At 38.3% G+C, this 23,218-nt stretch overlaps 1 protein-coding gene across 4 annotated transcripts in view; it reads left to right on the top strand.

Annotated features, from left to right (window-relative positions):
- The window catches only part of MYO16 (myosin XVI), a 568,549-nt gene that overhangs the window by 432,658 nt on the left and 112,673 nt on the right, over positions 1–23,218 (top strand). For all 4 annotated transcript variants that reach the window (XM_005304985.5, XM_065581026.1, XM_042844168.2 and 1 more), the window contains exons 22-25: positions 3,901–4,053; positions 4,609–4,809; positions 17,094–17,169; positions 22,160–22,335. In XM_005304985.5, coding sequence (XP_005305042.2) covers positions 3,901–4,053; positions 4,609–4,809; positions 17,094–17,169; positions 22,160–22,335 — 606 coding nt within the window. The remainder of the gene's footprint in view (positions 1–3,900; positions 4,054–4,608; positions 4,810–17,093; positions 17,170–22,159; positions 22,336–23,218) is intronic.

Here is a 23,218-nt window from a genome sequence, read left to right as displayed (position 1 = left end):
TTGTCTCATCCATGCATTGAGACCCTGCATTTCTGCCTGTCTAACTGGCCGTGCATGTGGAACTGGAAGCATTTCAGAGAATGAGCCATTAGCGATTATCTTTGGAAAGTCATGGAAGACGGGAGAGATTCCAGAAGACTGGAAATGGGCAAATATAGTGCCAATTTATAAAAATGGAAAGAAGGACAACCCGGGGAATTACAGTCCAGTCAGCTTAATTTATGTACTCAGAGAGATAATGGAACAAATAATAAAGCAATCAATTTTCAAATATCTAGAATATAATAAGGTGATAAGTAACAGCATGGATTTGTCAAGTACAAATCATGTCAAACCAACCTAATAGCTTTCTTAACAGGGGAACAAGCCTTGTGGATGGGAGGGAAGCGGTAGATGTGGTATATCTTGACTTTAGTAAAACTTTTGATACTGTCTCGCATGACCTTCTCATAAACAAACTAGGGGAATGCAACCTAGATGGAGCTACTATAAGGTGGGTGCAAAACTGGTTGGAAAACAGTTCCCAAGTAGTTATCAGTGGTTCAGTCATGCTGGAAGGACATAACAAGTGGGGTCCTTCAGGGATCAGTTCTGGGTCTGGTTCTGTTCAAGATCTTCATCAATGATTTAGATAATGGCATACAGAATACACTTATTTGCAGATGATACCAAACTGGGAGGGGTTGCAAGTGCTTTGGAGGATAGAATCAGGGCCACCCAGAGAATTCAGGGGGCCTGAGGCTAAGCAATTTTGGGGGCCCCTTCCATAAAAAGAAGTTGCAATACTCTAGTAACATGTATTTGGAAATGTAAAAAATAACCAGTGAAATACATTCAAAAATTAATTTTTAATAATTTGAAAATACACAAAATACATTATTTAAAAACATTAAATGCTTTAATGGTATGTATACATTTGCAGTTACATAATGGGCTGTCGCTGGGTGATGGTGATGGTTGGTGCCAATGGGCTGTCGCTGCCTGGGGGTGGCGCTACTGTTGCCCAGGGCTGGGTGGGGAGCTGGGCTCTGGGTTGGGGGGGGTGCTCAGCTCACAGGGGCTGGGCTCAGAGCTGGGAGTCAGGGCTGTGAGGAGATGGGTTTGGGGGGTGCCCAGCTCAGAGGGGCTGGGCTCAGAGCTGGGGGGGGTCAGGGCTGGGGGAGGGTGGGGTTGGGAGTGCCCGGCTCAGAGGGGCTTACCATGCTGCTTACTCCCGCCTCCCCCCTCTCCCGGAGCTTCAGCGTGCCGCGTCCAGGAGTGGCCCTGGACAGCGCTGCAGTGGCGTGGCTCCACGGGACCTGAGCTCCTGCCCCTCTGCCCAGAGCTCGGAGCCCCCTTACCACGTGGCTCCGAGTGGGAGGCGCTCAGGCCACGTGGCTGCAGTGCTGTCCAGGGCCGCTCCTGGACGCTGCGTGCTAAGGCGCCGGGGGAAGGCAGAGGCAGGGGGGAGCTTCCGACATTCTCATGGGGGCCCTTGCGTGGCCGAGGGCCTGGGGCAAATTGCCCCACTTGCCCCCCACCTCTGCACGGCCCTGGATAGAATTATAATTCAAAAAGATCTGGACAAACTGGAGAAATGGTCTGAAGTAAATAGGATGAAATTCAATGAGGACAAATGCAAAGTACTCCACTTAGAAAGAACAATGAGTTGCATATATACAAAATGGGAAATGACTGCCTAGGAAGGAGTACTGCGGAAAGGGATCTGGGGGTCATAGTGGACCACAAGCTATATATGAGTCAACTGTGTAATTTTGTTGCAAAAATTCTGGGATGTATTAGCAGGAGTGTTGTAAGCAAGACACGAGAAGTAATTCTTCTGCTCTAATCCACGCTGATTAGGCCTCAACTGGAGTATTGTGTCCACTTCAGGGCACCACATTTCAGGAAAGATGTGGCCAAATTTCAGGAAAGTCCAGAGAAGAGCAACAAAGATGTTTAAAGGTTTAGAAAACATGACCATTGAAAAAACTGGCTTTGTTTTCAAGGTCATAAAAGGTTCTTACAAGGAAGAAGGAGAAAAAAAAGTTCTTCTTAACCTCTGAGGATAGGACAAGAAGCAATGGGCTTAAATTGCAGCAAGGGAGGTTTAGGTTGGACATTAGGAAAAACTTCCTAACAGTCAGGGTGGTTAAGCAGTGGAATGAATTGCCTAGGGAGGTTGTGGAATCTCCATCACTGGAGATATTTTAAGAGCAGGTTAGACAAACACTTGTCAGGGATGGTCTAGTTAATACTTAGTCCTGCCTTGGGTGCCGGGGACTGGACTTTAGATCACCTCTCAAGATCCCTTCCACTCCTATGATTCTATAATCTTGAACTCATGGCAAGTTATTTTAACTAATTACCTTTTTTAAAAAAATATTCTTGTGCAAAATTAAATGGTATCTGGTCATGAATGTGTTCATGGCACAAATTTTTGTCATAATGAGGATTCAGATACTCTGTTAAACAAAAGATTTTTTTATGTTATAGATGTCTCTTAAAAGTAATGTTAAGATTTTTCTGGAAGAAGGATTCTGTAACTGGAATTAGAATTCTGAAACTGAAGGATAATAGATTATATAAAGTTATATAAAAAGTATCTTTTCCTAAATTTATTGCTTGTTTGTGTAATTCAGTTTTCTAGTTTCAGTTTTAAGTGTTTGAGAAAAAGTTGTGAAATTGATTAATTTTTAGAAATATCACTTTAAAAATAGATGGTTGCATTTAAGACTTTTATTTTGTATTATTCTGTATTTGGATATGCACTCAATTATAAATTTTTTTTTTTTTTTTTTTTTTTTTTTTTTGGTCATGCTACACAGCTTCACTGATTGCAAGCAGATTGCATTAGTATTAGGTTTTAAAGTACAAAAGCTGTTTGGAAATGTCCATTATTTGGAGTCTTTTTGCTGATCTTAATGGTAAATCATGTACTTTCAAGACTGAACTACATATTTTAGTCATTTAAAAAAAAACATAATTGATTGGAACTATTTTTACATCCTTTATTCCTGGATGACACCATTTCTAGCCAAAATAAACATGTGACTAAGGTCTAATCTGAAAAGAGACTGGATGCATTCAGTCTTTAATCTTTCCTCATAATTCAGTTTTCCAATCCTCGGTTTTCTTAGTTATGACTATTTCCCACTTAATTTGAATAAAATACTTCAAGAAACACTCTTCCATGAAGTAATTGAATATTTATTCTTCCACAGGCTGATATCTCTATTTTTAAAAAATGTCCAATCAAAAAAATGACTATTTTTCAGTTGAAATTTGGCTTCTCAGCTAGACAATTTTTTTTGCAAAATGTGTGTGCTTTCTGAAGAAAATATTCTGGGGGTTTTGTTTCTTTGTTTGTTGTCAAAAAGCTGTATACTTGAAACGAAGTTTTCCATTTTCTGCCAAAACCCAAACATTTTCAGCTGGAAACGAACACATTTTGATGCATTGCTCTGTCGGAATTAAAGTTTGGCTGCCTCATGTCCCCATTCTCCTCTATTGATTGGGCTCTCCAGCCAGGCTTCATCTCCCATTATGAACTATGGCCATTGGAGTCCCATGATGCACTACCTTCCCTCACGGTGGTGTTTTATGTAAATGTGATGTAATTCCACTTTAATAAGTGGAATTACTTGAGATTTACACCAGTATATCAGAGTACTGGTAAAATTTGGACTAATATGTAGAATTCACAATAATCAGTATAAACAGAGAACTGTTTCTTTTCAATTTAGTACTAATAGTAGTTACAATGTACATTTCCCCAGTGTCTTCCTAATCTCTGGTTTAACAAGAGATCACACATTGTACATCAACATTTCATCAAGTTTGATATTAGATACAGAGTAAAGTCTGTATTGATGAATTATTTTGTAAATTTCTATTACTTATTTTTCCTTTTTACAACAGCTGTGTGTGAACATGATCAACGAGAAGATACACTGGTATATCAATGAAGTGCTTTTTCTACAAGAGCAAGCAGAATGTGTACAGGAAGGAGTTACTATGGAAACAACATATTCTCCTGGTAACCATACAGAAGCCTTGGATTTTTTCTTTCAGGTAGTTTTCAAACCCATTTATACACGATTTATATTTATACACATGGTCTCTGTTTTAGGCTAATAAAAATCCAGACTAGCAGTTTCTGATTTAGGTGTCTCTAGAGAAGGTGACGGGCAAAAAGTTCATAGAAGCAGGCCTCCATAACTGCCCTGTGCACCAGTATGGGGTAAAGGGTTTGGCAGAGGTCAACTGCCTTTACTGATCCACTGGCCCCCACACGTAGGGTCTGTATACAGTCCCTAGATGCTACTACAGATTTCTGACTCCTGTTGTGACCATGGAATTGATTTCTGGAGTATGATTTCTATGAAATAGCATAATCCCTTGCTGTTTTCTTAAGAGATTAGTGATCACAATTTTAGAGTAAATCAAATGTGAATTTTTGCATTTTTTGACTATCTCTTGTGCTTAGCAGACTTTAACCGAAAGATTTTTTTCTACAGCGATACACAATTCTGTTTAATAAACAAGACATTTACTGTAAATGGAAGAATAGTTTACTGCCAATGAGTAAAAACAGAGAAATCTAAGATCATCCATTTTTCATTTCAGAAACCATCAGGTTTTTTGGCCATGCTGGATGAAGAAAGCCAATCCATTTGGTCAATAGAACAGAATCTTTCTAAACGCCTTCAATCGTACCTGGAAACCTCAGACACAAATGCAGTATATTCTTCCATGAAAGATGGAAATGGCAATGTTGCACCAAAGGATCAGAGTCCCACCTTCACTGTTATGCATTACGCTGGAAGGGTAAGTGAGTGGAGGGAAGTGAGTAATGAATCATATATGGCTAAGGAAAAGAGCAGTAAGGACAAAAGAGATTCCTCAAAGCTTCTGAACTAACAACTTCTGACAGCTAACAGAAGGAGCTGAGTCCATTATAAACAAATCAGTTTATCTGACAATACATTGTTAGAAAGAATCTAATATCTCAAAATTCATAGGCTGTCATTCATAGTTTATACTCCTTTACATAGGTGCCGACTATGTAGGTACTCCAGGGCTGGAGCACCCATGGGAAAAAAAATAGTGGGTGCTCAGGACCCATTGAGAGCACCCTAATCAGCTCCTCCCCCTCCCCCCAGCATCTCCCGCCCACTGGTGGGCCCCACTGATCAGCTCCTTCCCTTCCCTCGCAGCACCTCCTGCCCTTCATGATCAGCTTTTCAGTGGTGTGCAGGAGGTGGGGGAGGAGCGAGGGTGGGGCACACTGGGGGAGGGGATGGAATGGGGCAGGGTGAGATGGGGTGGGAAGAGGCGGGGTAGGGGGTTGGGGTAAGAGATGGAGTGGGGGCGGGGCCTCAGATGGAGCGGGGGTTGAGCCACTTAGAAAGACGGTGCCTCTGCTCCTTTGTTTTCTCTTGATCCTTAATATGACAAGGTACAAGGTGATGATTGGTAGGGCCACTATGAGAATTTCTTGGCCTAGGAAAGGTTTTGAAAATCTTGTTGCAGAGATCTGGTTTAAAAAAAATGATTCTTTTTGTGAAAATGTACACCAAAATATTGTGCTTTTTTGAAATTTCACTCCAGATGGTCAAAAAACAGGGTGAATTTTTGGCAACTTTTGTGAAAAATACATCACATTTTTTTTCCAACAAAAAATCATAATTTGGAAAATTTTGACTGGCTTTGAAATCCAGTACTCTTTCTCCCTCTTCTTACATTAATTCTCTTCCTTCATCTCTGTCTGCACACTGTTCCTCTGTCCTACCAATCAAAATCAGATTTTTTTTTTAAAAAGTGCAGGCACCATTCTGATAGTAGGACAATCACTTTTCTCTTTTTGCTGATATGGGAAATATATTTTATACTCCTTTATGTTTTCTCTTGGTATTTAATATGCCACAGTACAAGATGGTGATGGACAGGGCCAATATGAGAATTTCTTGGCCCAAAGGAAATTTCAAAAATCCTTCTTCAGGCTCATTTTGATATGCTGCTGATGTTCTGTGTTCTGAATGTAGTGTATAGAATCAATGGTTTAAACCCTACAGTCATTATCTAATCAAAACTCCAAATGAAATCATCATGTAAGGACACAGAATAAGAATTGCAGGATTTGGTCCTTATGTCTAATTAGATTGAGGAGAAGACAGGAAAGGTAAGCTTGGTAAACAAGTTGATCAATGAAAACCTCAATTTCACTATAATTAGTTAGGCTAATTATACAAGCATGGTTAACTGGGATATCTGATTACTGTACTTAATTACAAATGATGTTGAATAGATTGTTAGAACGTATACACTATATTGCGCATACGCATGCACACACACACACACACCCAAGAGAAATGGAGCTTTTCACCAAGAGTGCATAACTTATAACTCTTCATCATGCCAGGTAGTTAGAGCAACATTCTCCTGCAGTACTGCTCAGTGTAGCAAACATATTGGGCTTAGATAGTGTGGTGATAGGTGCTGTATAACTACGATAGCTAGGTAGATTGCATGACACGATGTTCTATTGTAATGATAAAGATATGTCAAAATAGTGCTAGAATGCTACCGCGCCCCAGAACAATATGCAAGTTGGCATGAATGAGCAGCAGTGAAGCAGTTAAGGAATGAAAATTAAACTCATAACAAGAACAATAAGCACATTGAAAAAGCCACATGGGGGCTGGGGGAGGGAGGAACGTGCTTGTGGTAGGTATCCTCTTACAAAACACTCAATAGGACCATTAATTAAGATCAAAGCCTCAGGTACCTAGTTCCAAAACTTAGGACTTGAGTGGTAAATGGTATACCTTTCATTCATTTGTGTTTTATCCTTAGAATTTCATTTTATTAAAGAGACTTTTGGTTTGACCTTTCCCCAGTACTATTAATGATGTTTAATCTAAAGTATGAACAATGGGCCAGCGCCTCTGCTGATGTAAATCCCCATAGCCCCATTAAAGTCAGTGCAGATACTCTGTACAACAGCTAAGGAGCTGGCCCAGTGTGTGCAAGACTTGACAAGCTGTTGATAGGATGCTGACTGAGGGTAAGAGGCTCTTGTCTTGCAAAGATAGAAAGATCCTTTTGAAATGTTAAAGCGTCCCTGTTTGAATGGTGGTTGAGCATTTTTCAAAAATACATTCGCATTTTTCATTTCTCCTGGGATCATTATGTCACTATCACAGAGTATCATTTCTTCAACAGAAGAATAGTTGTTTAATAAATAAGTACATAAAATGCAGATTTTCCCAAACCAACATAGCCTAATGGGTTCATTTAAAAAACCACCCCAGGAATTTTTAAGGGATTTTACTTTTGCTGATTCTGTTCTTAAGCTTGTGCTGTTACTACATTTTGTTAAGTGCTTTATGGTGCAAATTGCTAGCAAATCAGACCTTTAAATATATCAGGTTGTATTGGCAATCCAAAATAAGATTTTCATACTTTTTGTATCAGTATAGTTTGGCGGTATTTGGTAGCCATTGTTATACTCTTGTTCAATTAAATGTATTTGAAGTAAATGAAGTGTAAAGCAACACTTGGATGACTCATTGACTTTGAGATCCCAACATTTAAAACAAGGGGGCCTGATTCTGATTTCACTTATACCAATTTTCCTCTGATGTAACTCCCTTAACTTCAATGAAGTTTCTCATGATTGACATGAGTGTAAATGACAAGTGAATTAGGCTCAGAGGGTAGAAAATGAATGACCTGTACAAAGGCATTTGATAATTTAATATGGAGCTTTCAACCCTGTAAGGTTACCCATTTAAAGTCAGTCAGTTTGTCTAGAACCAGTGTGTGTTTGGTAGAAAGTTACAATGGATACGAGTCTTCTGTTAAACAGTAGAGGGCGGACAGCCTGATAACCTTAGGTAGCTCAAATTATTGTTGCCACATATTTCTTAGTCAGTGTGAAATGGCTTCTTCACACTATGTGGTACAGAACAAACAAATCATGCTAGCACTTCACCCTGGCCCTCATAGGGAATCGTTATGACCCAGGGCCCTATGTGGCAGGTGGTTTGGCAGTCCTGGTGCCAGAAATTCTGGGTTCTTTTCTTGGCTCATGCATTCACTGTATTTGTTGTGAGATTGTTCGGCTGATTTCAGTGAAGAAAACATTACCAGATGCTACATGGGTATTGACAGCTGTGCATCTGATATTGCAGAAAAAAGTGCAGTAGCAATCACCTATAATAATACAATATAAAGTTACATTTGTTTATTTCTTTGATTTATGGGTGGGGGAGGGAGGGGAGCAAGGAGTGGGGAGGGAGAAGCAATACTGTGTGAGAGAAGGATTTTGAAGGTGGGAGACTGGAAAGAGTGAGGCATTAGAGAGATTTAACAGAATGAGGCAGGTATCATGTGGAAAAAATAGTATGTGATCATCTAATTAAAGACTATACCATAATGGATATGCACAAGCAGGCAGAAGTAGGGTTTCACGGGTATGTGCATTACTTTATCTCTGAGTTTCATTCTGCAACTGAACAGAACACCATATCATCTTTACATATAATGTCTGTTTGTTCTAGGATGTTATTTAGCACTTAGCATCACAGAATGTAAGTACTTAAAGGAGCATAAACAGAACAAGAAGATCTTTTTTGGGGAGTTTTGGTTTTGTTCTTTTGGAGCAGTGGGAGAGGAACATGACTTTGAGTGTTAGGATTTTAAAAAAAAATCAATTCTGATGGCAGGATTTATCAAAAAGTTGTTTTACACCTTGATCTGAACACCACCAGGCTAGGGCTTAGTCTGATCTCTTCTGGAAAGGGGTTGCACAGCTGGGGTCTTGCTTCTGAGAATGCTTTGTTCCTAGGGTCTAATACTCAGCCTGGGTGTATTCCGCTGCATTTTCCCTGTGGTGTGTAGTTTTCTTGAGGCATCATGGATGAAAAGACAGTCTCTGAAGTAGCTAAGTCCCATACTACACACTATGAATATGTATTGCTGAATCTAATACTGTTTTTTTATTTTATTTGATAAATGAATTTCACCATCTGATGGAATTGCACCAGTAAAGTGCAATATAGAATTTGGAGATACTTGGATTCAGAACACTGACATCCACATGTCTCTGGCTCCCACATGCCATCAGGGTTTCTCATGAATTATATTACTGATCTGTTAGCATTGCTGATGGAAGTGATTTTTTTAGGACGAAAGGATAGTATTCCATTACTGAACATTTGCCAGGGCTCAAAATATCTCTTTTCTTATAAATGGTGTTAATGTACCAGTAAGTAAATCTGAAATATATCATCCTAGTACTATGCTAACAGCCACATCTTAAACCATCGGAGACATTTAATGTACTGATACTTGAGAGATTCTATCTGTATGTAATCTACGTTATCTGAACAATTTGTCATTATAACTCAAGCTTTATGCAGCCTAAATTTACGAACACATTAACAAATTTGATAGACCCCTTGACATTACATACCTTGCCACAGTTTTGACCTACAGAATTGTAATAAACGGATCAGACCAAAAGACCGGCTTCTTTGCTCTTTAAAGCTGTTTACATAATGTCCTTTAAGTGCAGATCAATGTCCGTTCAATTTCCCAACTATGTATGTGTCAAAAATACCTCTCTCAACTGTCAACTCACCTTCACCAATGGGAGCCTTGTGTGAGACCGTTTTACAGCCCAGGCAGACTCTGAAACTGAACCTTTAAATCAAAAGACCAAATAGAGGGATTAATCAATAGGGAAGCTTTTATTTTCTTTATTTTTTCCCCAGGCTAAATCCCCAGACAGAACAATCAAATCAGTCTACTCTAAGTTATACCTGAGCCACTAAAGGTTATTTGACAAAGATGTTCTCTTTCACAGAGAGAAGTTAGTTGTTGTGTTTTTTTTTTTTAATCAGACCTGGTTTTGGAGGTTTATTTACAGGTCTTTCCCGCCTCTCCCCCCCCCCCAAAAAAAGAACCCCCAAAAAACCCCTAGCCAATTCTTGCTGCTAAATAGATGTGTGTCTTCATGGTCTATTATTTCTATCAGTGTGTTCAACTAAATCATGTCAGAATATATGAAGAATGTTCACTTAACAAGGTTTAGGTTCTAGAAAGAAAACTAAAGAGATTGATAGGTTCAAGCTTGTAAGTGATCTCACTGTTTCATCAAAGACTTGATAGCTTCTTTTATCTACATCTTTATCTTCTGGCAGGAAAGTAATAAATAAAATACCAATGAGGGCCCAGTGTGTTGATATCTGCACTCAGTGTGTTCATTTAAATTATGCAAAATGATAAATGTCTTTTTTTACCATTAACCGAATTTAAATGTTTTAACTGCAAATTAAGACCAGTGTCTACATCTTAAATGTCTTGCAGAGTTTCACAGTGAGATGCTTTATCAGCATGAAATGTTAAATTAATTTTACATAATGTGGATAACCCACCACAACAATGTAATACTATCAAAACAATGCAAAATATGCTTATTACACTTTATCTCATTATTAAAACAGCCAGGCATTACTTTTTAACTGATTTGAATGCAGATGCACTTTGAGCCAGATCAAAGTTCAAATCCTGATCATTCTTTCCCAGTTATCTTTGGGGTTCAAGTTTGAGTCCATTAAAGGCCTGAGTCATAAATTCAGATATGTACTTTCCCTATTTTTTTAAAGGGGCTAGTTCCCAGGTTCTGCTTTGGCTTATTATTGATTCTGTGGCACTAAAAATAGTGAAAACCTTTAAGGGTAGACTAACTGGGTTTAGAAAATAAGGAACAAAAAACCCTCCCCTCTGAACTTCACCCACTTTTATTTTTATTGAAACCATATGTCATGTGGTACTGTACATATGACTGTGTTTAATTTATATTGTGTTAGCACCCAACGACCCCAAACATTACTTTAGCTGCTGTTCAAATACGTAAGTAGATATAGTCTCTGCCCCAAAGAGCTTGAAATGAGATGCAACAAACAATTGTAATAAACAGCAGAAGGGGAGTGGGGAAGGTGGAAAGGTGTTATGAGGATAGGGGCATGCAGTTACATAGGTTAGCTATGTGGACATTTTGATGGTTCTGAATAATTTACAATTAAAAATATTAGCTGTGCTTGACAACAATTCAATGTAGCCATTTCTTGTAGGCACCACAGCAGAAGTTGATGCTGAGGAATGGATACGAAGAAGGAGTGGACTAATTTTTGATTAGTCTAGGAAGCATATTGCATGCATAAGGAGTGTAGAAATTTGAAAGTGTAGAGATTTATGAGAGAAGTGGACAAATTGACATTCAAAGCTAGCAGCACTGTCCGAGTGGATGACTGAATGTACAAGGCTGGCAAAAAAGTAGAACATCTTTTTACTTATGAACTGAGCACATGTGAACTAGAATCACTATGAGATAGTACATATGAAGCCCCACAAGACCACTTTTACAGAATCACTCTTCAGTGAGTTGAAGCATTGACTTAATTCACCATGTCAGCAAGAAAAAGTGTGGGGGTGTGTGTATATATATATATACACAGCAATAAAAAACCTGCAGCAGCAAGTCTCAGAGCCCAGGTCAACTGACTCAGGCATGCAGGGCTAGCACTGTGGGGTTAAATATAGCAGTGTACACATGAAGGCTTTGACTGGAGCCTGGGCTCTGAAGCCCAGCAAGTGAGGAGGGTCTCGGAGACCAGTCTCTTGCCTAAGCCCAAATGTCTACACTTATTTTTAGCCCTGCAGCGCAAGACCTGCAAGCCTAAGTTAGCAGACTGGGCTTTGAAACTTGGTATCACAGGGTTGTTTTTGCTATGTAGACGTACCCTGTTAGTGAGAATAGTAATTTCATCATAAATAAGATTCCTAATTGTTTTACGTATCACAAGTAATATAAGAGATGTCTTATTAAAAAAAGAAATCCAGCATTTAGTACTGAATTATATCAGTACCCCAGGTTCCCAAATTTGTTCACTTCTGTGCAGACATATAAGGATAATTTATTATCTTCACCTGCTTTACATACTATAACCACTGATAGTAACTCTTCTTCTAATTTAGTTAAAAACTAACATTCTCAATTAAGAAATGATGTTATGGATTTGTAAAATAAGTGCTGTAAATTATTTTTCATGGAGAAATATGGTGAAACATTTATTTTAAGAACACTAAAAGCATTTAATAGTGTACTTAAATTATACTAATAGTTTAGTAAATATGCTGCCTGTTCATAAGAGGTGCCATTAAAGAATTACATAATATTGCATCTGTCATAAAAAAAAAAAGAAATGGCATGCAGTTCTATTGTCAGGCCTTTTCTATGACCGATGTCATTCTAAGTAATTGTCAAATGATGTAATTAACATAACATGTTACATAGATCCAAGTCATATAATCTTTTTTCACGACTAATACAGGCAGTCCTCGACTTTACAATGTTCAAGTTATGATGTTTATAAATTGTCATCGTGTTTCAACTTTACAACGTGGGTTTCGACTTTACAATGCTCGATCTGACATTGTTCCTATGGGAAATTCGAGTTACGTTTTCGACTTAAGACGCGATTTTCAGGAACCAATTGTGTTGTAAGTCCGAGGACTGCCTGTACAGCATTACATAATTGCCAAATGACCTAATTAAAGCAACTTATTTTACTTATCAGTATTACTAAGTGCCTAAGTACCATAAGAGCCTAAATTTCTTTGAATGACACTGGGACTGAGACTCTACATGTGTATGTAATATTAAAAATGGGACTTAAGCTTACATTAGGTGTCTTTCAAAATTGTACCCAAGGTGTATTATTAATGCAGGTCTTGTTTTCAGCCTTAGTCATGGTTTGCATCTACTTAAAATTGTTAGATATGAGAGAAATCATTTTAGCATTTTAACATACATATAATGTGAGATGAAATATTAAAACTGATGTTAATACAAAATTAAATTTGGAAATTTGAATACAGAAAAACAAGAGATTGAGAACCACTTTGGGTTCCATTTTCCCATCACCATGGACAACTGTGCTCCAGGAGTGATGGACCCATAAAGGAGGGAAGGTGGTGTTTGTATTACTGTGTTACGCTTTGTTATGCTATTCAAGAATCTTATACTGTGGCTATCACTGTGGTATCTGAGTGCCTTCCAGTAGTATATTAAGCAACATGACTGGAATCCATCACATGTAGGTCTTTACTTTTTTTCTCTCTTCCTCTACTTGGGGGAATAATTGTATGTGACTGGTTTTGTTTTAGTTGGGTTTTGTTTTTTGTCGGAGGTGGATGTCTGCAGTACTATGTGTTTTTCTTGTTGATCACTCAGTCAAAGAAGTGCATTCTGTCCTTGGAATAAAAAGTGGGGAGGTTTATTGTGGTTCCTAGATCCCGTAAGAGTTGCTCCTACAGTCTTGGGCAGGTCCCAAGAAGGCTCTGTCTCCTGCACAGGTAAACTTTTCTTATGCAGTAGACAACTTCATTGTGCCAGAGTAGTGAAACTGTTGTCTGGGGTCCCCACCCCAGCACTTCTAGTGGTGTTTTAGTTCCTTGGCCCATGGCCTTTGAATTCCTTGAAGAATAGGACCAAGATCTTGAATTTGATCTAGGTATCAATGGGGAGCCAGTGTAGTGACCAAAGGAGAGATTTGAAGTACTCAGGATAACTTTTGTTGCTGAGGAGAAACACTGCTGTATTAGTTGCAATATCTCAGGGCTGTGAGTTTCATGTCCAGGGAGATTTCCTTTCTATAGACCATTTATGAGGTAACAAATATGTGATAGAGGCCTGTTGTGCTGTTCCAAAATCCACCCTTTTACTAAAGGTTATCTTTACTCTGTATCTTTAAAAATGTGACATAAGTAAAAAGAGCCTGAAGAGAGACTGTGCTCATAATCAATTCTCTGTAGCATCCCACCTATAAAGTGGAAATCATACTACAATGTCCTACCTCACAGTGCTGCTGTGGGGATTAACTAATGACTGCAAAGCACTTAAAATGGTGTAGTATGGATATAATCACTTGCTCACGTTTTCTCTATGAGCTCATTGCCTAGTTGGTTCTGATGAGTCTAACCTTGTCTGGCTACCTAGCATGTCAACAAAATAACTCTGCATCTCCCCATGAGGTCTCAAAGCTACACAGGCACACGCACACACTTACAATTACATACAAAAATACAAAAGATCTTAACAATAGTGCTTTATTAAAATGGTTTCCTTCAAATGCAGCCTACGCGCTAGTCGTCAAGGGCATTTAACTGTATGGAAAGCTTGAAAGCATAGCAACAAGCCAGTTTTGATCTGTTGGGACACAAAGAGATGATAGATATCAGTCAAAATCGTAATTCTGAATAATTTCGAAGTGCATGTATCTCAAAATCAGTTTGACTTAATTTTAGCACACTTTGCAGAAACAGAATAAATAAGGCCAAACTAATTCTAGTTAAAATTACACTGCTCTACAGCCAAAATGCTTCTGAAATAAATGTAGTCAAACTTTACTAATTCTGGGTCACTGAGAATAAAAATGATGCTTAAAATTGTTGATTGGCTCTAGTTTTCAAGATATGCTAATGGGTCAATATATACGACCCTTGACCTGGGAATGGCGGAGGATAAGTGAGTTATAAAGGGAAGGGATCTCAATTTAAACCAGAAATGTCTAAAATACATCTTTGACTGGATCTATGAATAAATCTGTGACTGGGTTTGGACAGTACTTGCTTTTTAGGCGAAACAAGGAATGATGCAATCTGAAGCTGGTATTGCGTCATACATTATATGAATTGAATCATGTTATTCCTAGAAGTCATGGATGAGGCAATCATAACGAAGCTTACATCACTCTGCTGAACAAATTGCCCTATATCAGCTCTAGAAATCATACAGTGTCGTGCTCTCTTATTTGTCAGTGTTTGATTTTGCAAAGGAACACATTTCTGTTTAGCCAAAGTGAGCAGAGATGCCTCGTACTTGTGTGAACAGTGCAGATAACTTCTGCTATGTTTGTGGTGAAGTGACTTTTGCATCACAAAAACGCAGTATAACCACTATGGTTAAGAAAGCTGATCACCTTTATTTTGGCTGCAAAATTGGAGATCAGGACAAGAGGTGGGCCCCACACATATGCTGCAACACTTGTGCAACAAATCTTGGCCAGTGGTTGAACAGGAAAAGGAAATCTATGCCTTTTGCAGTGCCAATGATTTGGAGAGAGCCAACAGATCATACCAGCAATTGTTACTTCTGCATGGTGCCTCCAGTTGGGAAAAGTGTGTCAAAGAAGAAAAAGTGGATTGTGCATTATCCAAACATTCCATCAGCTATATGCCCAGTACCCCACGGAAAAGGACTGATGGTTTCTGATGCACCAGAATCATTCTCATTTGAGTCAGACGAGGAAGAGGATGAAACATCTGGTCCTGAAACAATGTCACAGGACCCACATTTTATCCCATCCTCCTCCTCTGAACCACACCTCATAACACAAGTTGAACTGAATGACCTTGTCAGGGACTTGGAACTACCCAAGAGTAAGGCAGAGCTGTTGGGCTCCAGATTACAGCAGTGGAATCTCCTGGCAGGTGATGTTAGGGTTTCCATGTTCCATGACCGTCAAAAGGATCTTGTCCCATACTTCCTCATGGAAGGTGATCTTGTAGCCTGCAACAACATCGATGGTGTGATGGCAGCCCTCAACATCGTTCATGATCCAGATGAGTGGAGACTGTTCGTTGATTCATCGAAGACGAGTCTTAAAGCTGTTTTACTGCATAATGGCAATGTTTTGCCATCAATTCCAGTTGGTCATGCAGTCCATATGAAGGAAACCTATGACAACATGAAACAACTTTTGAGGTGCATAAACTATGACCAACATCAGTGGCAGCTTTGTGGCGATTTGAAGGTTGTTGCTCTCTTGCTTGGTCTGCAGACTGGATACACAAAGTACTGCTGTTTTCTCTGCGAATGGGATAGTCGTGCAAGAGATTCCCACTACATCAAGAAAGATTGGCCACTCCGACAGTCATTGGAGCCTGGGAGGAAAAGTGTTCAGCATCCACCACTTGTTGAATCAAGGAAGATATTGTTACCACCCTTACAGATCAAGCTGGGTCTGGTGAAGAACTTTGTCAAGGCCATTGACAAAACACAAGCAACTTTCAAGTACCTCCGTGGAAAATTTCCAAGGTTAAGTGAAGCTAAGATAAAGGAAGGTGTCTTTGTTGGTCCTCAGATTCGTGAACTTCTTCGAGATGATGCATTTGACCATGCACTGCGTGGCAAGGAAAAGACGGCATGGAAAGACTTCCAGTTAGTGGCAACATTTTTTCTCGGAAACAACAAGGCAGACAACTACAGGTTGTTGGTGGAAAACCTTCTCAAGGCATACAAAAGCCTTGGTTGCAACATATCACTACAGATACATTTTTTGCACTCTCATCTAGATTTTTTTCCTCCGAACTGCGGAGCAGTGAGCGACGAGCACAGCGAGCGATTTCACCAGGACATTGCAACAATGGAGAAACGCTATCAGGGCAAATGGAGCCCATCAATGCTTGCAGACTATTGCTGGACAGTGACAAGAGATGCTCCATTTAATGAATACAAGAGACAAGCCAAGAAGCGCCGAATAGACACTGAATAGGTCTAAACTATGTACATAATAGTTTTTGCCTTTTCTTTCATAATAAATTTTATTTATATAACCCTTTTGCTGATTTTTAGAGTGTTACATAAACAGGACAGGTGAAATATTATCATGTAAAGCAACCATAAACACATGAAAAGACCTAAGTTTACAATTTATGATTAAAACTCTATCTACACAATATATATAGATCTAAAATGTAAAAACTTAAATATCTTAGAAACAGTAGCCAATCAGTTGTTTTAATTGTCATATTTGAATTCAGCACATCAAAATACATAATAAATAGCACATTTTATCTCTGAAGCAGACGACTTCTCAAAAATTGTAGACCAGTGTTATTGGTGAGATTGGGGGAAGGCTAGAAACAGGGCTTATCTGGTTGCAACCATAACTGTGCAGCTACAACTATAATTTTTACAGCGAAAGATTTTTAAATGCAGTTTTAAACATTACTAATTATGCCATTATATTTGACTGCAGGTGACTTACGAAATTGTTGGAGCTATTGAAAAAAATAAAGATTCACTTTCACAAAATCTCCTATTTGTAATGAAAAGTAAGTGCTTTTTTGTTGTTAGAATGTGCTACATCATGCCTTCACTTTCTAATCATTACCATAGTTTTATAAAATGTCATCCACAACTTAATAATTGAAAGAAACTTTTCATTGTAAATACCAGAAATAATAATACTCTTACTATAGTATACATTGTGTACAAGTTATTTTGAAGCCCAATCAAAGCTTTAATTTAAACAGGCTTTTAACAGCTGTACATGTAAAACACCTTTCTGTGACATTAAGGGTATGAATTTTGAAAAGATTTTTTCTAAAGACTAATGGAAACAACTAAGGTTTCTAAAGTCATACCAATTGTAGTGGGATTAATTTAATTACTAAAAATGACTCAAGAACTGCTACTAAAATGGCATTTTGTGGGTGTGCCTGTATTTTTCAGTAAATAGACACATAGTGTGTCTAGGTGAGGAAAAGGATTCTGTAAATTTGGTTCATTGTGCCTATTCTATAATTGTATGTCTAGTAATAATTTTGTAGACATCTTTGTTTATTTATTAGTGAATTATAATTATATAGTTAGAAATTTCTTGTCATTTTTATGTTTACCTTTGTCTTTGTATTTAAAAAGAAATCCACTTTCCTCAAGGAAACATGACAGTTTATTTTCTCGCAGATGTTATCTTTCTTTCCCTAAACCACTGCAGAGTATTTCAACTAAAATATTATCTATTATATTTTATGCCACAGAAATAGAGGTCTTCTGATGTAATATTTGCCTTCAGAATCAACACTGCTAGTAGAATATATTGACTTCCTAGCAATTATACAGTGAAATTAGCTAAACTCTCTGATAAAGTCATTGCTGCATTTCAAAGACAAGCAGTATTGACAAAAATATGAGCCTTTAATAATATTATGGATGAAGGAACAAATAAAGAATTGAACTTGAATATATTCCTATTTATTATAGTTTTAGCAATATTCTAGTTCTTTGTTGTTTGAACTTAATTTGTATTATACTATTCCAGGGGTAGGCAACCTATGGTACGCGTGCCGAAGGCGGCACGCGAGCTGATTTTCAATGGCACTCACACTGCCCGGGTCCTGGCCACTGGTCCGGGGAGCTCTGCATTTTAATTTAATTTTAAATGAAGCTTCTTAAAAATTTTAAAAACCTTATTTAATTTTACATACAACAATAGTTTAGTTATATATTAGACTTATAGAAAGAGACCTTCTAAAAAGGTTAACATGTATTACTGGCACGCAAAACCTTAAATCAGAGTGAATAAATGAAGACTCGGCACACCACTTCTGAAAGGTTGCCGACCCCTGTACTATTCCTTGCTGTATGATGATCTGCTATACAGTGAGTATAAGAAATGTATATAAACATACAGTGTATTCCAAAGGTAAAAGACAGAGAGCTTTATTCCTTTCTATCATATAGCCTCTCCTTTTATTTTCATTACTACATTATGGATCCAGTTGAGGCAGTCCTTAATAAGGAAAAAGGGGGAATTGCATTTGATATATAAACTCTTTAATATGGTGAATGTGAGTGTATATATAATTTAGAAGTCAAATATCAATAGATCCAACTAATTGAAGAGGACTAAACATAAAATTTTCTAAAGCACCTTCTTATTTTCAAAAGTGACTTAGGCATGTAGGAGCCTAAATCCCATTTAAATAAATCTGTTAGTCTTTAAGGTGCCACCAGACTCATTGTTGTTTTTGTAGATACAGACTAACACGGCTACCCCCGATACTTAAATCCCATTGACTTTCAATGAAACTTAGGCTCCTAAGGCCAGATTTACAAAGGTATTTAACCAGCTAAAGATGCAGATAGGTGCCTAGTGGGATTTCCACAGTTGCTTAAGTGAATTAAATGCCAACTCCCTTTGATTTTCAGTGAGTCTTAGGACAGGTATTCACTAACCGCTGGATCGGCGGATAGAGATCGATCTATCGGGGATCGATTTATCGCGTCTCGTCTAGATGCGGATAAATCAATCCCTGAATGCTCTCCCGTCGACCCCTGTCCTCCAGCTCGCGAGAGGCGGAAGTGGAGTCGACTGGAGAATGGCAGCGGTTGACCTGCCGCTGTCCTCACGGCCAGGTAAGTCGACCTAAGATACACCGACTTCATCTACGCTATTCACATAGCTGAAGTTGTCGATCTTAGATCGACACCCTCTCCCCCAGTATAGACCAGGGCTTGGTCTCCCCACACACACACACACACACATACTCTCTCTCCTAAGAGCCTAAGTCACTTTTGAAAATGGGATTTAGGCTCCTAAATCACTTTGAGGCTTTTGAAAATTTTACCCTGCGCCTAAAATAACAAACACACAGAAACAAAGACGAAGACCTGTTAGCATAGACTGTGTTGATTCTAATTTTGGGGGACATCTTGTTACTGCTTCTAATGATGGCACTGGACACACCCTTTTTTACTGGGGCTACTGGTCATCCCCTTGGATCCCGCTTTGAATAGAGAGTAGTGGTGGTCTTACTGAGTCAAGGGAGTTGTTTTAGACTCTAGTTCTCCTTAAATATATGATTACTATTATGTTAATTATAGTAGTCTCTGCAACAAAAGGGAAGCAGATCCATTATCCTGTTAATTAACACAGTCTGTCACAAGTAAAGAGCAACCTGTAGAACTACTGCTTGTTATGCTAAATATTATGATTTTACTGTTACCTCATCTTTCCATTCCTCAATCCCACATCCTACTGCATGTCTGTCTATTTCATCCACACATTAGGTCTTGTCATAATCCTAGATTGTGAGTTCTTTGGGCAGTGACTGCCTTTTTATTTATTTATTTATTTATTTATTTCAATTTGTTTGTATTTCACGTTCAACAATAGGCTCTTGATTGGGTCTCCAAGGTGCTCCTGTAAAGCAAATAGCACATGATAATAAATATAGGGAATCTATCACCATAGCATCTGAAAACAAGAATTTAAATAAATAAAAGCAACGAGGGATATTAATAAGAATTAGCTGTTAGTTTTTATTTTGGTATTCCACTATATATTTACATTCCAGTATAAACTATTCTCATGTCACTTTCTAAAATCTTAACCTAGATTTCTTGCAAAGCCCCTTCTTCTTCCTCCCCACCCACACACTGTTTTAAGAATTAATTATGCAATCATTTTCTAGCCTTCCATGTTAGTTCTACAGCCTGACCCATCATTTGTCCCATGGAAGGACAACTGAGCTTTTATTTTGAATTTTCAACCCTCAGTCAGCTCACAGATTAGTTCGGTGCTTAGTTTCCATTCCAAGCAAAGCCGTTACCAAGTCTACCCAGTTGACCTTTTCCTTACAGGAGAAATTTTAGAACATGAGTCTACTCAGCCTGTGACTAGCATAACACTCACCAGCAGACGTTCTCTAAAGTTCAGTTACCATTGTTTCTTTGTCATATTTTTTTCATGTCTTGTCATGCCGACCCCCTTTATGGAACATCCTACTCTTGCCTGCCAAACCAGTACCCTCTTGTTTAAATTCCCCTTGAAAACTCATCTCTTCTGTGCTATCCACAATAAGTGAGTCAAAAATAGATAGCAACGTATTGCTCTTATTTGGTACACATATTAAAAACTACCCTGAAGCTCTATAATATGCACATGTTTAAAATGAACAACTGTGAAATCAGGTTGCTACAACTCTCTCTTCTCTTTCCCATCCCTTACTGTTTGTCACCCATCACAGGGTTAACTGCACCTTTGACACCCTCCCCCTCCTTGGTTTCCTCAAAGGCACACACTTAAATGTTTCAGGCCCTACCTGTCACCTCTCTTGGGTAGAAACCTGTGTCTTTCTGCCTCCAGGAATTTAGGCTTACAGTCACTCTGCTTCTCACAGTGATTTCCGCAGCAGATCTGACCAGGGTTCAGCACATGTGGTTTGCTCTTTCTCCAGGGGTTGCATCAGTATACTCCAGCTACCCAGTCAGTCTTCACAAAGCATACTACATTTATTCTTGGGGAAAAAGCATCACAGAGAAAACACAAAAAACAAGAAATGGTCCTGCACACATGGTAAAAGTTTACCAGAGGCCACCCACCTCTAACATAGGTCTCTGGTAGGAGCCCATCTTTCAAAGTTCTCAATAGGTTTGCTCTTTGGATATCAAGTTTCAGAACAAGAACAATCTTGGACAGTTCAGTTGCTTCTTTATATAGTCTAGGCCTTTAATATCTGGCCTCCTGTAACAGGCCCTTTTTCAGGGACCAAAGCTTCAGAAGCTGGGTTTTGGCATAACTGTTGTTGAGAAATTTTGCAGTAAGCATCACCCAGGGATTTTCCAGGAAACCAATTCAGCCAGTACCATGGAAACACTTACTGTCTAAAAAGTCCATGCGTTTCTGGCACATTTCAATATAATAATCTTTTCAGGATTGCATGCTTCCCAGGTCTCACATCTGTCACAACTCCCACTTGTTGTGTCATGTCAGATTATTTTTCTTTGTCTCAGATACAGTGTCTTTATCTGACTTTTGTGACGTGCCTAGCATACATCTGGATGCTACAAAATATCATACCATTTTTACAGCATATGTTCATTTTACAATATTTAAGTCATGTAGGTGCAAGCTACAGTAACTAAATAGGAGTCCAGAATATAGCAAAACATCCAAAATAATCATCACCCAAACAATGAAGTTTAGACAGACCTGTAACACCGAATCCTAAACTTTATTTGGTGTTGCTTACTGCCCCCACTCAGTTCAATTTAAGCATATTTTGACATAAGCACATTTAAAAACAATCACTGATGACTGACAACTGGGATGACTGGGATAATTGAATGCTATTGGACTTGGATTAGAATAACTAACAATGCATAAATGCAAAACTTAATGGGCTGTTCATCTGAAATAGTATTAAACAAGACGATGCATAAACTATCTCCTGCTGTGTGTGTCCTGTTCCTTTCACTGTGTAGGTGATTTTCTCACCTGTATCTTATCTCTGTGCATTAATTTTCTTTTTCTTCCAGCTAGTGAAAATATAGTCATCAATCAGTTGTTCCAGTCTAAACTGACGCAGACAGGATCCCTTGTCCCTCCATATCATTCTCTTAAAATTAGAGGATCCAAAGCAGGCTTGCTCAATAAGAAAACATCAGTAGCCTACACAAGAGGAGAAGCAAAGAAATATATGGAGCTCAGTAAGGTAGGAGTTTGGAACTTTTTTCACCCTTGAACACTAGAGGAAAACCTTTCCTCATCGACTATAATGTCCAAGAAATCTGGGTATTTCAGAAAGCTCCATAAATTCCAGGCAACATTCTAAATTTTACTTGTTGAAATAATCAGGCACACCATTCTGATTGCAAAGCAACTGAGGAAACTATACAATATTATTGTTGATTGAAGGATCTCTGAAATCTGTCTTCCCTGGACAATATAGCAGTGAGTTCAATATTACAGCAACAAAATTATTATGTGGAACACTGGATGCTTCATCTATGTGGCTGTCATAATGAATGTAAAATAACTTAAGGGACAGTAAACTTAGAGGGATAAATTTATCTTCCTTAATCTGTTGGTATGCATCACGTAAGAGGTTTATGGTTTACAAGCAATAATTTTACGTTCATGCATATATGTGGTATATTGGTTAAACTCTCATTCTCTGCCTGATTGTTTATATCATAAAAATTAAAGATGAACAGAACAGTAGACAATGTTAAGTCGGAGTTGGAGGAGAACTGTGTAGTGTAGGCCTTTGTATATATCAATATAAATCTATTGAGCTGAAATTAAAATCCCTCAGTATCTGAATTGGTCTTCACTTCCATTACCTGATTTCAGCCAAAAGTAAAAACAAAAAAGGAAACCACAATTGGGAGGCTGTCCAGAACAATCTATTGTTCGATTGCAACATTGTCCCTTGCAGGACAACATTTTGTTTTCCTCACTGAATCAAAAAATTTTGTAAAGTTATTGCCATTTTATAGTAGTGAAATCAATTAAAACAAATTATGTTGAAGGGTTTAGTGGACCTAAAAACTTGGAGTATTACCTTTAAATAGAAGTCACATAATTGCTAAATC

The sequence above is a fragment of the Chrysemys picta genome, chromosome 1, assembly GCF_011386835.1.
Source record: "Chrysemys picta bellii isolate R12L10 chromosome 1, ASM1138683v2, whole genome shotgun sequence".
NCBI lineage: Eukaryota > Metazoa > Chordata > Testudines > Emydidae > Chrysemys > Chrysemys picta.
This window is presented reverse-complemented; position numbering and strand designations above follow the sequence as displayed.